This window comes from Onychostoma macrolepis, chromosome 16 (genome assembly GCF_012432095.1).
Source record: "Onychostoma macrolepis isolate SWU-2019 chromosome 16, ASM1243209v1, whole genome shotgun sequence".
In the NCBI taxonomy this organism is placed as follows: Eukaryota; Metazoa; Chordata; class Actinopteri; order Cypriniformes; family Cyprinidae; genus Onychostoma; species Onychostoma macrolepis.
The window spans coordinates 8,465,927-8,481,959 of NC_081170.1; the positions used below are offsets into that span (position 1 = coordinate 8,465,927).

General features: G+C 40.3%; 2 protein-coding genes across 2 annotated transcripts; one reads left to right on the forward strand and one right to left on the reverse strand.

The window, feature by feature from the left end:
* Positions 1–3,672, reverse strand: LOC131521993 (carcinoembryonic antigen-related cell adhesion molecule 6-like). Its single transcript, XM_058747181.1, has 6 exons — positions 3,574–3,672; positions 1,492–1,842; positions 1,142–1,393; positions 931–1,018; positions 453–525; positions 1–115 (listed from the first exon to the last, which is right to left on the reverse strand). Exons 1-6 carry the CDS (start codon positions 3,602–3,604, stop codon positions 83–85), a joined length of 828 nt encoding a protein of 275 aa, XP_058603164.1. The 5' UTR covers positions 3,605–3,672; the 3' UTR covers positions 1–82.
* Positions 3,673–4,295: 623 nt separating this feature from the next.
* On the forward strand, positions 4,296–15,938 carry ptpn23a (protein tyrosine phosphatase, non-receptor type 23, a). The gene is made up of 24 exons (XM_058746112.1): positions 4,296–4,527; positions 6,080–6,154; positions 6,303–6,430; positions 6,526–6,602; positions 6,750–6,799; positions 7,371–7,502; positions 7,614–7,694; positions 7,896–8,027; positions 8,137–8,184; positions 8,474–8,589; positions 8,687–8,766; positions 8,896–9,010; positions 9,196–9,261; positions 9,342–9,487; positions 9,674–9,979; positions 10,063–10,217; positions 10,320–10,471; positions 10,560–10,739; positions 10,907–13,655; positions 13,757–13,941; positions 14,023–14,127; positions 14,243–14,381; positions 14,471–14,584; positions 14,669–15,938. Exons 1-24 carry the CDS (start codon positions 4,444–4,446, stop codon positions 15,260–15,262), a joined length of 6,009 nt encoding a protein of 2,002 aa, XP_058602095.1. The 5' UTR covers positions 4,296–4,443; the 3' UTR covers positions 15,263–15,938.
* The last annotated feature ends 95 nt before the right edge of the window (positions 15,939–16,033 follow it).

The following is a 16,033-nucleotide window of genomic DNA, read 5'->3' on the forward strand; positions in this document are numbered from 1 at the left end:
AAATTTGTCCAGAGTGATGTGTGTCTTGAATGCTCACATTTGAAGCATATTACACTTCCTGCAGTCCATCCTCGGCTTGTTTTCAGTTTGTGATGGTTGAGTAGACTGCGTCAGCCTAACAGCAAACAGATGCATAGAACATGTCTTTACAGACAACTGTTATCTTTTGTTTCTTTTAATGTCTACCCTGCTGAAAAGACCAGCTTAGCTCAGCATAACCAGTGTGGGTTTTTTTGATGAAGCTCTTTGACCAAATGAGACTTGCTGGTTAATTTGGTTACTAAGCCTGATGGGAAAACCAACATATAGCATCCAAAACACAACATACAGTATGTTGGTGACCAGTGCTGGTCCTTTCAAAAGGGTATGGTTGTGTACATTAGGTTATGTACATTTTACACATTTTTTGTTTGTTTTTACTTTATATGTTTAGGTTTTACAAATATATTTACAGTTTTTTGAAGAGTGCTGTAAAGGGAATCCTGCGCTTCTTCTCTTTCTTCCATTGATTTGCTTACTTTCTTTCTAAAAGTAAATGTGACAGAAATGCATAATAAATTGCACAATTTAGCTGATATATCAAACATCTTTGATGATTTTAGATGGATTCTGAAAAAACATTTAAAAAATATTACTTATTTCATTATTCCTTATTCAATGAATGTATGAATGAACGAATAAATAAATAAATAAATAAAAGTTGATTAAGTTCACAGTTATTACCGTATAAAATATAACACTGTTTGGCAACTTAAGCCTTAACCACTGACCCTCACCAACATTGCAAAATTCACCTGACAGCTACATAAAAATGCACAAATGCGCTTTCAAACTCATTTTTAAATCGTGCAGTTAAATCGTTTCATTTAGACTGATGTAGAGTGAGAGATTTAGAATATATTGGTGTGTGCAATGTCCTGAATGTCCTACCTACTAATAAGCATCACAGCTGCAGCGATGAAAACAAGTGAGAAAAAAGACACCACAATAATCAGAACCGCTGGGGACCCGGCAACATCTATCGAGGACAACAAAAGATATAGTTTACTTTGAATTATGCACAATAAATCTCTTATTCTCCAAATATGAATATGATTTGTGTGCATATGAAAATGTCCATATGTTTATCAATTCAACCAACCTTCAATGTAAATGGTAAATTCTTCAGATACAGTAGTTTTAAAGTTTCTCAAAGAACAAGAGTAATTCCCAGAGTCTTGAGCAGTTACTCTGCTGAAGGTGAGGACAGGGTCTGACTGTTGAATCAGATCACCATTCTTAAACCACTGAGCCTCAGCTAAATCACCACACTTGAGTGTGCATGTCAAATTCAAAGAGTCTCCAACTATTGTGCTTCCATTTTCTCTTGACCTGCTCATGGACACTCTTAAATCTATTACAACAAGAAAAATACCCCATAAACTCAGAAATTTCCTTCAGTGAAAACAAAACAGCAACAAGAATTTTTCAGAGTAAATCTTTTTTATTTACCGTGTACTAAAATGTTCACTCCAGGATTACCTGTCCAACTGTGCTCACTGGTTATAAATCTGAATTTATAATCTCCAGAATGTGTTTGATTAATATTACTGATCAAAAGAGAACAATCTGAGGTTTTGTCTCCAATGTACTGAAAGTTGCTTTGATTATTGTTGGCTTCACTATCATAAACATATGGCTTATTATAACACTTGTCATGGTTTGATGTCATTGAACACCATAGCAGTTTCTGAACTTGTTGCCCCTGTGGATATGTAAAATTACAGCCAATAGTGGCATCGGATCCCCTCGCAGCACAGATCGGAGGAGGATAATTCACATTCCACTCAGCACTGACAACACCTGAGGAGCACAGAACACTTTAATTACAGTAGCCTATTTATTAACGTGGATAGTTAAAACAAATACTTAAAATATATCTTGAGACAGTATCTGTCACGGTGTTGTTGCAGGAAGAACGCAGGAGTCTAGGATTAATCTTAAACAGTCTTTAATAAATGAAAACACAGGGGATAATCAAAAATGAAGCTTGCACAAACACATGTAACCAAGTAGATCCGACAAAGGAACACAGAGCAAACAGGAACTATTATACACAGGATAATTAGGAACTCGGGTGCAAGGAATCATAAAGCAATCAAACTAAACAAGAACAGGAAAAAGACATGGAAAACCAGGAACAAAGACAGGGGTAAAACAAAGCAAAACAAGTCCAAAACACTGACAGTATCTGTTATAGATATGATATACAATATATATTGTGACAGTTTTAGAGAAATGATTTACTTATCAATTAGCAATTACATATACAGTGGGATCCAAAGAGACTGCACTGAAAATGTATAGGACAGGGGTCTCCAAGCTTATTTCATTCGGGAGCTACCAATGTTATACAGTACTTAAATCTCTTAAATATCAAACTGTTAAAATGTGCTGGGAAAAAAAGTAGCCTCTGATAGGCCTACACACACTGAAATCATTTAGTTTTATTGTCACGATCTGTGCAGGGAGGAACGAGGAGACGAGGAGTACACAAAACAATCTTTAATGAAGTCCATAAACAGGGTACATCCAACACTGGGAAACACATGAACTGAGCAAGCAGACCCAAAAACCATAAACTGAGTGGACTGCGGCTTAAGAACACATGACAATCAGAGGAAAACGAGACACACCTGGAATCAAATCAACAGGAGACAGAAACTGGGTCACGGAGCACAGGGGGAGCAAAAACACAACACAGACAGGTCCATAATCCTGACATTTATGACAAAAGCCAACAAATAAAATTAGCAACACTTTGCACTTTTTGTGTGCATAAACAGTGAAATAAAAACATTTAAAAAATGATAGCCAGATTTTAAACTAACTAACAAAAAAATAATAATTCATGTTATCTACTGACATGTACTACTGTACATGTTCAAATAAAGTTTTGAACATTTAAAAAATTTAATTATAACATTTCAGCCTTTAAATTTTTTAATAAAAGGATGAGTCAGAATGATAAATTTAAAAAAATGATCTACTCCATAAAGAGTTCTAAATAAGCTAATGTGCATTCTAAAAATCGAAACACTTCTGATAACAAGGTAGCCTATTTTCCATCTACTGGTTAAGATTTACAACCGGTTTTCACTTTGGTCTGAACAAAAATATGGCAGACAGACAGAATGAATTTGTAAATCCACAGTTTGACAGCAGGTGGCGCCTATGAACAGCAGAAACAGAGCTGTTTCCACGGTAAAGCTTTGACTTGTTGAAGACCCCTGATTTGTCATTTAATTCTGGAAATAAACAGTTTTAGGGTAAAAAATAAAGAAAAGGATATGGCATAAATAAAGTAGAAATATTTAAGATTATGTGCTATTTTTATGTCACTAAACAAACAAGCGAATGTCAACTCCATATTGAAAAATCGGAACATTTTACTGTTCAACTTTTGTTTAGAAAATAAAAAGAACACAAAATAGCATTTAGTGCATGGCCTCAAAATTTGGTCTCCATAGCCTATATACAAGAAATTTTTGTTTTATTTTATTTTCTAGAAGACCCAAGAACAACTTTTCTTACCTGGCAGAAGCAGCAGAATAATTTTCAGCATTTCAGTTCACTGTTTCAGATATATACCTTACAGAGGATATTTTATGTCACTGTATTGTAGAGTGTCAGACAAAACACAAGAGGAGAAAATCAATAAAAGAAGAAGTTGCGCAGGCATTTCCTTCCTATACCATTAGCACTGATGGTCCCACATAAGGGCCAAAGGCATAAAAAATTCAAAAGTTTCTAAACATTATTTTCCCATCTACAGATGTAAAACATGTTCCAACTCTATCAGAAAAAAACATTTTAACTTTTTATTCATTTCCACTCAAGTAAATGAGTATATTTGCTTGGATGTTTTGTAATTAATTTTTAACACAGTATTCTTTTAATAAAGTACAATTTCTCTGCAGTTTTTACACATGCAATAGCCTATGCTATAGCACCAGTAGGCTACATTTTTGATGGAATAACAGACTTCGGTATGCAACAGTGCACAGTACAGAAACACATTTCCTTTTTTTTATTGCGGATATATAGGCTATGATCAGGGAAAAACGTGGTCTTATCTCTAATAAGACATTTAACAATAAAAACATAAACATGTGGATTTAAGTAGACAGAAAGAAAAGGATAATATTACGGTTAAATCATATATTTCAATAAGTCTTGTTTCATGTTTTGTTTTTGCAGAACCACATTTCCCAGAATTAAAGTTCATGTCATGACGTCACTTCCGGAAGCTGCAATCGCTTCCTGTATGGCTGTAAATGGGGACATGACACAGTCGTTTAGAGCTGTAAAATTGAAAATAATATTTTCGCAGGTATCTTTCCAGGTGCGTGATCGCTATAACACTATTCTACTTTAGGCGGCTGAGTGAAATCGGCGGCTGCGATGGAAGCCGTGCCGCGAATGCCGATGATCTGGCTGGATCTGAAGGAGGCAGGGGAGTTTCAGTTCAGCCCGACTGTCAAACAGGTGAGGTACCAAACAGGCCTGATCGAGACACACACTTCTGTCACTGCTCCTATACAACACTGAAAATAAACTAAGCAGCATGATTTGTATAGGTGATCTACCCCAAAACTGAAGCTTTAGCCCAGGGCCTTATTTTTCAGTTCTTATGTGAACTATTTTGTGTTTCCTAAAGAAACAGTTCAGCCAAAAATATATCTGTCATTAGCAAAAAATGTCTGTCATTATTCACTTAGCCGGGTGTCATTCAACAACCGTTTATCTTTATTTATTTTACGGGATACAAAAGGAGATGGTTTAAAGAATCTTCATATTTCATTCATATTGTATTTTCCATGCAATGAAAGGGGTCGGAGAATGGTGATGTCAAACTCTAAAATGACAAAATACATCATAGGCACGATTACTTTTATGCTATATTCAGAATCCTCTTTGACCATATTATAGCGTTATGTGAGAACTGTATAGAGACATCAAAACAATTACTCAGTAAAAAACTTACTACACACGTGACAACTATGGTTATCATTCGCTTAGATGTATCGAAAAGAACAGACATTCCTTTCCAAATGACTCATTTTAAGTTACACTGACGAAGTCACTTGCGCTTGAAAGACATGAGGGTGAGTAAATGATATTTTTTCAGTGCAGAAAAGATAAACATGATTAGCCTACCTTTTACCTTTTTGTTTGATTTCGCTGATGCTGTGAATTAAGCCTCATAGTCTGTCATTTATCTATATCCAAAGGTTTTTTTTTTTTTTTTGATCACTCACTTATCTAAATATAGCCATGTTATGGATTGCAATGACAATCCACAAAAATCATTATTCTGTGTTTTTGGTTTATTATTGTTTCCTCTGCAATTAGTGCAATGTCCCTTGCTTAGGATACATTAAAAAAAAATTACTGTGTGGTAGTGAATTAAATGTTTATATTAATATGTTAAACTTAACAAAAATTATGGTTCCTTATGCTTCACTTCCTCACAGTCAGGAATTTTTATCAGCTTGCGTCATGGTAGTTATCGGATCCATTCCTAACAAACTAGGCCAAAGGGAGAATAGCAGGTTCAGATTGTTAAAGGTTGTTATTTATGTTTATACATGGTAATTATTGACAGTGTTGCATGCAAACAAATTGATAGATCTATTATTATTTAGTAAATCAGGGGTTCAAGAGGAACTGCTTTTCCAGATTTTATCAATATATTTTTCAGCGTCTCTTTAATGTCAAATGATTTGAGCTTTCTTTCTTTTTTTCTTTCTTTCTTTCTTTCTTTCTTTTGTTTGTATTGAAAATAAGTCTTGTCTTGTTAGTGGAAAATAACATAAAATTTTTTTAAAAATGTAAGATTTTGCACTATTTATATGTCGCTAATTAAATAAGCAAATGTAAGTTCCATATATACCAGGTATTAAGAAATTCTGAACTTTTTTTAATAGCCTATTTTTTTTTTTAATATTTGTCTTGTTAGTGGCCAAAAAGAAAAGAACACTCCCTTACTTTGTATCTTTTGCACATAAATCTCTATCCACTTTTTCCCTTTTCTCAGTTTATACTGAAGAACTACGGTGAAGATCCTGACAATTATAATGAGCAGTTGAAGAAACTAGAGCAATTGAGACAGGTGAGTCTTAACAGTGCATTTAAGGTATACATTTATTCATTATGTGTCTTCTCTGAAAATCACACTTATCACCGTGCTCTACCAGTTAGGCAAGCAGTAGACGGGAAGTTTATGGTCATGCATTTTCTACATTCTCTTGCCCTTCTAGAGTGCTGTGAATGTCACACGAGACTTTGAGGGCTGCAGTACCTTAAGGAAGTACTTTGGGCAACTGCACTATCTTCAGAGTCGTGTGCCTTTGGGATTGGGGCAGGAAGCTGCGGTCCCTATCTCCTGGTGAGAGCTCCAAACCAGCCATCATATTTCCCTCTCGTATACTGCCTCCTTGTTGACTTTGTCTTCCCCTTACACTTTTCTTGCTTAATATGTAGGACAGAGATATTTTCTGGGAAGACAGTGACCCATGAGGACATCTGCTATGAGCAGGCCTGCATCCTTTATAATTTGGGTGAGTTAGTACTAGACTGATAAGTATTATTCTTCTAATCAATGACTGCATTGTTTGTGATTAAAATAACTACTGTATTGTTTAGAGGAGGGTATTGTTCAAAACCAGGCTTGATTCCTGATTCAAGTCATGTTTCCCATGTTGCAGGAGCTCTCCATTCAATGTTGGGAGCCATGGACAACAGGGTGTCCGAAGAGGTGAGCTGAATTAGAGAAGACACAGCAATCATACGCCAATTTAAATATAATGTGATTTAATGCAGTGTGCACATCATGTCAGAATCAGCTACTCGTATCATCAAACTGAGAAATAATTATTTGTATTTTAGCACTTCTTCACAAATAACAAATGAAGCATGTGCATGGAAGAATCATTCACAATAAGATCAATATGAAGCAATAGGAAAATAGTGCGTATTTCCATTTCATGCCAACTTTAAATTGTAACAAATATAACAACAGAATTGTGTAGTGGTACAGTGCTACCTCGCCACCATTTTACACGACACCAGATTGAGAAAATGCTTTGTGAGTTCTGTGAGCAACATGCATTGGTCAGTCAGCGAACAGACTGTGAGAAGTCTGTGGGTGTGCCACGTGACGCTGTGACTAAGAGGGAAAAGTCAGATTTCATAAAATTATACATTTCTGAGTTTAAGCAGTATGTGAATTTTAGTTTTACTGGTCTAGAGTTCATAATTAATTTCAGAAAAGGATTCATTCATTTTTTTTCTTGCATCCTAACTCTCATGTTTCCCATCACTGTTAGGGAATGAAAGTATCTTGCACACACTTCCAGTGCTCGGCTGGAGCGTTCACCTACCTGAGAGATCACTTCAGCCACAACTTCAGTGTGGACATGAGTCACCAGATCCTCAATCTCAACATCAACCTCATGCTGGTATGATCTCTTGTCATTAGGTGCTGATACTCATTTGTCATTAGGACGCTTGTTTACATATTTTTTCATCATGCTGTAGGTTAGGGCTAAAGTACCAATTGCTGTTTTCAGGGTCAGGCCCAAGAGTGCCTGTTGGAAAAATCTATGTTGGACAACAGGAAGAGCTTTCTCGTCGCTCGGATAAGTGCCCAGGTACTTCCTTATTTTTTCTACCTTTTACAAGTATGTTGAAATGAAGGTATATCCACGGCAAAGAATAGTGAAGGGTTTTCACGTTTCATTTTAAGATTTTGGTTCGTTGCTAAATTTGTGCATGCTCATGACTATATATATCCCATTTGCTGGCAGTATGACTGTAAGATATGTTTGGATATGAAATCTTTTTGTCTTCAGGTGGTGGATTATTATAAAGAGGCATGCAGAGCTCTGGAGAACTCAGAAACAGCTTCAATGTTAGGAAAGATACAGAAAGACTGGAAGAAATTAGTGCAAATGAAGATTTACTACTTTGCTGCAATTGCTCACGTGAGTCTTCTATTCAAACTGAGGTTGGATTAACTACAGAGCAGGCTGGTCAAATTTTATTTTTTTAATGTTTCTAAGCAAGTCATACAAATCCTTGTTCTCTCAACAGTTGCAAATGGGGAAACAGGCCGAAGAGCAGCAGAAGTATGGAGAGAGGGTACGACATGCCTGTTTTTCTGTCTTTAATTTCAGTTAGTGGCCATCTGTGCTCTTTGGCATGTAGAACTATTCTCAGCCTCATCTTAGCCTCTTGTCCTCTTTTTTTTTTTTTTTTTTTTTTTTAAGGAACAACAGTATGACTAACGTTTCTTGTAGTTTATTTCCATAAACTAAACCACTGAGAGGAAGAGGATGATTTTGAAATAAGTTTAAAATAAACAAAGAAAGGACCAGCTGTTTTGTAAACCTTTTTAATCTAATGTAATACTTTATATATTTTTCAACAGGTTGCTTACCTTCAGAGCTCACTAGACAAACTCAATGAGGCAATTAAGATGGCTAAGGGTCAGCCAGACAGTGTACAGGAAGCCCTTAGATTTACCATGGATGTCATTGGGGGAAAGTGAGCAGATATGATGGTTATACTTAACTTACCAAAAAGGCATAATTCATTTCGTATAAAAAGTTGCAGGAAACTCATATGTCACTTTTCATTTTAGATTTAATTCTGCCAAAAAAGACAATGACTTCATTTACCATGAATCTGTGCCACCTCTGGAGACACTGACCTCAGTAAAAGGTATTTTGGTCAACATTATGTTGTAGTCCTGTTAGCTTAAGATTGGCTGGAGATAGACAAAAAAAAACAAGCAAGAGTCGAAAGTTTGAAACTGTTCTAAAAGTTAATACTTTCCTGCCTCCATCACAGGAGCCCCACTGGTGAAAGCCTTGCCTGTAAACCCAACAGACCCCAGTGTCACTGGCCCAGACATTTTTGCAAAGTTGGTACCCATGTCTGCCCACGAGGCCTCCTCTCTTTACAGGTTTGACTAATTAGTATCTTTATCTATACTGTATATACATATATATCTATATACACACACACACCATTCAACACGTCCTCATTCTGATAATTGTCAGTTCCCATGTGCTATACTTGAAGGACAATCCAGTATGGGACAAAGTGTTTTACTACTAAAAACTCTTCTTTTTTCTGTCAAATTTACAGTGAAGAGAAGGCCAAGCTGCTAAGGAATGTCATGGCAAAAATAGACAGCAGGAATGAGACACTAGAGTGAGTATGAACAGCTTAACAGAAATTTCATACAAATGCATAGTATGCATCTAAATGTCTCAGTTGTCATATTCCCACAGACAGTTCATGGACTCTCTCGGTCTGGACCCAGAGTCAGTAGACAATATGGAGATGTATAATACCCTTCCTTCTGTGCTGATGGAAAAATGTGCTGCGTTGAGTGTGAGACCTGATACTGTAAAAAACCTAATTCAGTCAATGCAGGGTTAGTGGCGTCACTTCTTTTTTCATGGTATTTTCATGTTACCAGTAATAAAGCTAATTACTTAATTTACTTTTTAAATCAAGCTGTGCTTCTCAGTTCAAGCTATTTAATAGCTCTTCAAAAAGTACAGTTAAACATTAGAAAAGTTTAAATTCTTGTATCCAATTCCTCTTCCTACCTCCTCAGTCCTCTCAGGTGTGTTCACCGATGTAGAAGCCTCTCTGCGGGAGATTCGAGATGTATTGGATGAGGATGAGGCAGAGGAGAGAAGTTTAGAAGAGGCTGCTGGAAAGCAGGCTGTACCAGAAAGGCCCTCAGCCCTGGCTGAGCTGCGGAGAGACCTGGAAAAGTATTTGGAAGCACACGAGAAAGCTAGTTTTACCAACACAGAACTTCATCGTGCCATGAATCTGCACATCAGCAATCTGAGACTCCTTGGTGGACCACTAGACACCCTTAGAGAGGCATTGCCAAGACCTCAACTTAGCGAGGGTGGGTGTTTTATGACTTGAATAATTCACATGAAAGATCATGTTATGTATGTTTATGAGAATTATAATTTTTGACATTTTCAGATGAGATGGCAGGTCTCCAGACTATGAAGAGAATTTTGGGTAAAGTGCAAGAAATGCGGGACCAACGAAGCTCCCTGGAAAAGCAGCTTAGAGACCTCATTCAGCAGGATGACATCACTACTTCTCTGGTTACAACTGAGCGTGCTGACATGAAGGTATGAGCTTTACATGACTGTGCCACTAATTTTTAAAAAGGGATTGTATTAGAAATCTGTCACTGCATTATAGTTTTATCTTTTCTTACTTTTCCTTCATAGAAACTGTTCAAGGAACAGCTTAAGAAGTATGAGCAGGTGAAATTATACCTTGATCAGAACCTGACAGCTCAAGAGAATATCTTGAAGGCACTGACAGAAGCTAATGTACAGTATGCCACTGTGCGCAAGGGCCTGGCAGAAACTGAACATAAGTATGACTCAAAGGAATAACATTTACATGACAAATATGCATGAACTTTAGCAATCGTAGCAACATCAGTATACTTATTTACTTTTTAGATGGAACAGCACTGTACAGATGCTTGTGGCCTCCTATGAGGCCTATGAAGATCTAATGAAGAAATCTCAGGAGGGCAAAGAGTTTTATGAAGATCTGGAAACAAAGGCCTCTCGTCTGTTGGAGAAAGCCAAGACTGTCTGCAAGGCTCGAAAGGAAGAGAGACAAGCCATAATGGAAAAGTAACTACAAGTTTAATCACCAGTCTTTTTACTCAGTTGTATAATTCTTTGTAATTCAAACCTCTTGGTCAGACATAGAGTCTTTCTTTCTTGTTTTAATAGAAAGTTTAATGTGTTGCATCCAATTACTTTTAGTTCTTCTAATTTGACTGCTTAATGTTTCACAGAGAGCTAAAAAAAAAGGTGCCCCAAAGACCCACTGCCCCAAAGCCACCCACGAAGATGGGACAAAGTGTGGATCCTGCCAATTTAGATGACCCTGAACTGGCAGAGCTGAGTGCTGCTATCCTAGCTCTTGGAGGAGATCTTCCAGAAGAGCTACGCAGCCTGCCTCCTGAACTTACCATTCCACGATCTGGTCATCCCGCTGTGCTTTCTGGAGCCGCTGCTAGCTCTATTCTGCGATGGCCTGGAGCCAACTCGGGTTTACTCTACACACGACCCAGATTTCCTCCAAATTTACCGCCTCCTGAAGTTCTTGCTCAGATCTCCTGTTTTCCAACACATCCCCTTTCTCAGAGTTTCAGTCACAGTCTTCCCCAGCCCCCTCTGGCACAGCAACAGTTCCCACAGCTGCCCAACCCACAGGTCCTTCCACCACCATCTGTGTCTGGGTACTGCCCTCCATCTTCACAGAACCAACCCGGCCCACCAGTCACTCCAGTCCGACCTTCCACCACTACAGTGGATAGTGTACAGACACCTATTCTTAGCTACAGTCCTGCATCCGCCCAGGCAGTTATGCCTCGTCCTGGCCAACACCAACCAATGCCATCAATGTCATCAGTGTATGCAGCTCCACCTCAGATGACACCCCACGCCCAGTACATGCAACAACCTGGTGCTCCCATGAGCCAACCTCCACAGGCAATGCCAGCCTCTCATTCACAGCCTCAACCTCAGCCTCAGCAGGTGTTTGCTCAACAGGGTGGTCAAAGTCAACCACAGCCATTTTACCCACCTGTACCAAATCAACAGCAAATGCCAAGACCTTTGCCTGGGCCGCAGCATACTCAGCCTCATTTCCCACAGTACATAGCCCAAGTAAGACAACCAGGACCACCAAACTTTCATCAACCTCAAATCCAAGGACAGTTTGGAGCTCCAGCTACCCATGTGCAGCCCCATCAGGGTTACCCCCCTGTCTCATTTGTTCCGAAGTCCCAACCTCCACAAGTAAACACCGTCACCCCAGGCCAGATGCCCCATCCAGGCATACCTCCACAGATGCCACCATCCTCCCAACCAGTGCCTCCAGTGTCAATGCCACACTTGGCTCATGTTAATCAGCAAATGCCTCCATCCTCCCAGTCAGTGCCCTCTATGTCAATGCCACACTTAGCCCACGTTAATCAACAAATTCCCCCTTCCTCCCAGCCAGTGCCCTCTGTGTCAATGCCACGCTTATCACATGTCAATCAACAGATTCCTCCTGCTTCACAGACCCAAACACCTCCTGTCAATCAATTACCCCATGCTCCTCACGCCCAGATACCCCCATCCTCTCATCATTTAGGTCCTGCACCTCATATGCAGATACCTCCTGCCTCAAAACAGATGCCTCCTCACCAGCAGCCACAAATGCTTGCGCCATCCACTCACATGTCTCCTTCCTCTCATCCACAAATGCCCTCAGTTTCCCAACCACTATCTCACTGCCCCCAGTCACAGATAATCCCTACTCATCAATCCAACCAACAGCCAGCGTACCCAGCAGTCCCTCTGAGGGCTACTGTTCCTGTTCAGCCTCAGGTACCCCATGGCCCTCTCTCATCACAGATACAAATGCACCCCAGCGCTCTCTCACAGCATCAAAACCACCCTCATCCTCAAATCCTTCCCCAGGCCTGTCCTTCAGCACTCCCTCACAATATCTACAAACCTCAGCCAACCATTCCTCCTAGCTCTGCACCTTTGAGTTTTCCAGGAGGTGTTCCTATGGTTTCCAACCAGTCTGTGGCGCCTCTGCAGCCTCAGTCCCAGCCACCCACTTCACAGCCTTTAGCCCCGGGAGGCCCAATATCTTATGCTGTTCCACAAGGTGGGAACATTCCTCCTGTACCAATGCAGCATCCTGTAGCTGCTGCTCCCCCAGGGTCTCAAAGCATGATACCTCCATCCTCAGGAGCACCAGGGGCACCACAGCCTCATGTGCTGCCTTCTCCTGCCCCATCACCTTCTCCCTCTCCTGGTCCTCCCTCCCTTGGTATGGTCACCCAACGACCATCTCCTGCTCTTACCCCAGTTGGAGGAGCAACATTGCCGCAGTCCTCAGTTCAGGCTCCAACACCCACTGGTCCCATGACTCCATCTGACTCCGCTTTGTTTCAGCGACAGAACTCTAGTACTGATGACTTGCTTTCCTCAAGCCCAGAGAGCCAGCATGGTGGCACCAAGGACACCGCCAATGTCTTACTACCCACAAAAGCTGACCCTCAGGAGGAACATCACAGAAAAAAAGCAGAGGGTGTGAGACTTATCCAGGGTGACCCTTACCAAGCACCAGAGAGGGTCTCGAAACTCAGTGCACAGCTAGAACGGTTTAGATCAACAGTCCAATCCTTAGAGCGCCCGACAGGGGAAGGAGGTCTGTCGAAACTTGACGCTCAATGGAGAGAACTGCAAGAGCAGCAGGAGAAGGATGCTCGCCAGCTCTCTATCGCTATTGCTCGTTGCTACACCATGAAGAACCGCCATCAGGATGTGATGCCTTACGACTGCAATCGTGTTGTCTTGTGCTCCGGAAAAGATGATTACATCAACGCAAGTTTCATTGAGGACCTGTCTCCATACTGCCCCCGGCTCATTGCAACACAGGCTCCCCTCACTGGCACGGCAGCTGACTTCTGGCTCATGGTTTACGAGCAGAAAGTTTCTGTAGTCGTCATGCTAGTGTCTGAGCAAGAACTGGAGAAGGTAAATCTCCTTTGGCATGAGTTTTTCTGAAAAGTTCTAAAATCCCATTGGCTTTTGACATTATTTTAAATGATTTACAATGATTTTCATTTTATTCTTAGCAAAAGGTTTTGCGATACTTTCCATCAGAGAGAGGCCAACAACTTGCTCAGGGGCCAATCACCCTTACTCTGACCACTCAGAAGAGCACTCCTACTCATATAGAGCGCATGATAGGACTGCAGTATCGGGACCAAAGTTTGAGACGCACCGTCGTACACCTTCAGTTTACTTCATGGCCTGAACTGTGAGGACTCATTCTTACACAGTATAATAAAATTGCTACTTCTCCAAACACTAATCTTTGTTTGTATTTTTTCCCGAAAAGGGGCCTTCCAGAGAGTAAAAGCAACCTCATCCGTTTCATTCAAGAAGTCCATGGACATTACCTGCTTCAACGCCCACTACACACTCCAGTCATAGTGCACTGCAGGTACCATACTTTAACACATAAAGGACATTACAAATTATATTGAACACACAGACAAGACTAAACAAAAGTTGAGAGGAACAAGTACATTTACTTTTTTTGTTTACGTTTCTCACAGCTCTGGTGTTGGCCGTACTGGCGCCTTCTGTCTGCTTTATGCAGCGCTGCAAGAAATTGAGGCTGGCAATGGAATACCTGACATGATCCAGTTGGTGAGGAAGATGAGGCAGCAAAGGAAGAACATGCTGCAAGAAAAGGTAATGGTACACTACCAATGAGGTTTGAGATTTTGAACAGTGTTAAGTTGATAGAATTTAATGGTACTTTTGTCAAAAAACCTCTACAGCTTCATCTCAAATTTTGCTATGAAGCTGTTCTTAAACATACAGAGCAGGTTCTTCAACGTCATGGCATTATTATGTCCCCTTGCACCAGAACCCCAAATAACATTGCATTGAAGGTAACCACTTATTTCTTATTAACTTTTTTTTATAAACTGAACAGCAAACTGATTGTTTATCTGATATTTTGTTTGTCTTTCTAGTCATACTCGAGACAAGAATCTCAGGACATTGTTCTGGGAGGAGACATGCCTATTAGTTCCATACAGGCCACCGTGGCCAAACTTAGCATTCGACCACCCAGTGTTGACCATGAACAAGAGCTCGGCCAAGACCAAATGCCCTCTGTTTCTGAAGCGGCAAGCACAGTGGAACCAGATTCTACAGATATGACACTTCAGCCTTCTCAGGACCCGCTTTGTTATGAAGCTATGCCTGATTACATCAGTCCTCCCCTCTCTTGCACCTCTTCTCCAGGCAAGATGCAGTCACCTTCGCCTCCTAGCGGCCAAGGGAATGGGTTCACCGGGTCCACTCCTGCATCTCCCGTCTCAAATCACCACCCAACCACTGAAGCAGCGCCTCATGCTCCTTCTCCACCCCCCTCCTCATCTTTAGATCTGCTTGCTTCTCTCACACCTGAAGCCTTCACTCTGGACAGTGCCCATCGAGGCAAGCAGCGGATTAGCAAGCAAAGCTTCCTTCAGCCACAAGAAGGCAAAGGCCTGCAGGGACCACCAGAGGGCGATGATCCGCTCAGTAGTTTGGATCCTCTCTGGACACTCAATAAAAGCTGAAACAACATTACCAAGCTCTCTCTTATCTTCTCCCCCACAGGCAGTCCTCTTATGATCTGTTTCTGACCCCGTGTAACATCTTGTCCGTGTTCATGCCTCTTGGACCTCATCACTGTGTGTATGTCTGTCCACTTGTGCCCTGAAAAGTCTTTTTTCAGTTGGCACTTTTCCAGCTCTGATCCTGGTTACATTCCGTAAATCCAGTCTTGTCTCCTAGCATGCACTCCTAATGCCATGGTGTTTGTGTTTGCCTGTAAGGTGCCTGAGTGTTGGTTCTTCTGCAGTGGGCATTTGCCTCCACACCAAAAATGTAAACTTGAGAATGGAAACAGTGTGATTAGAAAACTGACATTCAGTCTACTGTTGTCATGATCAGAACTCATATTAACAGTTTGATTGAGCGACTATCTGCTCGCCCTTTGTACACATGCTGCTTGCACTGTGGGTTGTATATTATTAGTTACTGCACCTGTCTTTGAGCTACAGTGATCTGCAACGTATATGTAGGGACAAATTGAAGCTGGTGATGAAAATACAACTTGATATGACTTGATGTACTCATTATACTTAAAACACTCAAATTTCTGAATCTCTTCAGAAATCATAGCATTTTTATGAGTTGATTCTAACTTGTCATTCTTTGAACTGTGTAAATAAATCTTAACAAAAGTCAATATATTGGTGTCATTTGATTTTTGGTTTCCAAATTGCAAAAATATGAATAGACAAGGTTATGTTGGTTAGCATGGGCTCATTAGTCCCTGGTGGTAG

Coding starts and splice junctions, on each gene's coding strand:
- LOC131521993 (XM_058747181.1), bottom strand. CDS start 3,604: ATGCTGAAAATTATTCTGCTGCTTCTGCCAG. Junction 1,019..1,141: donor ATTTACCATTTACATTGAAG/GTTGGTTGAATT, acceptor TGTCCTCGATAG/ATGTTGCCGGGTCCCCAGCG. Junction 116..452: donor ACAGCACTCTTCAAAAAACT/GTAAATATATTT, acceptor GTTTGCTGTTAG/GCTGACGCAGTCTACTCAAC.
- ptpn23a (XM_058746112.1), top strand. CDS start 4,444: ATGGAAGCCGTGCCGCGAATGCCGATGATCTGGCTGGATCTGAAGGAG. Junction 9,980..10,062: donor AAGACCTCAACTTAGCGAGG/GTGGGTGTTTTA, acceptor TGACATTTTCAG/ATGAGATGGCAGGTCTCCAG. Junction 10,740..10,906: donor AGACAAGCCATAATGGAAAA/GTAACTACAAGT, acceptor AATGTTTCACAG/AGAGCTAAAAAAAAAGGTGC.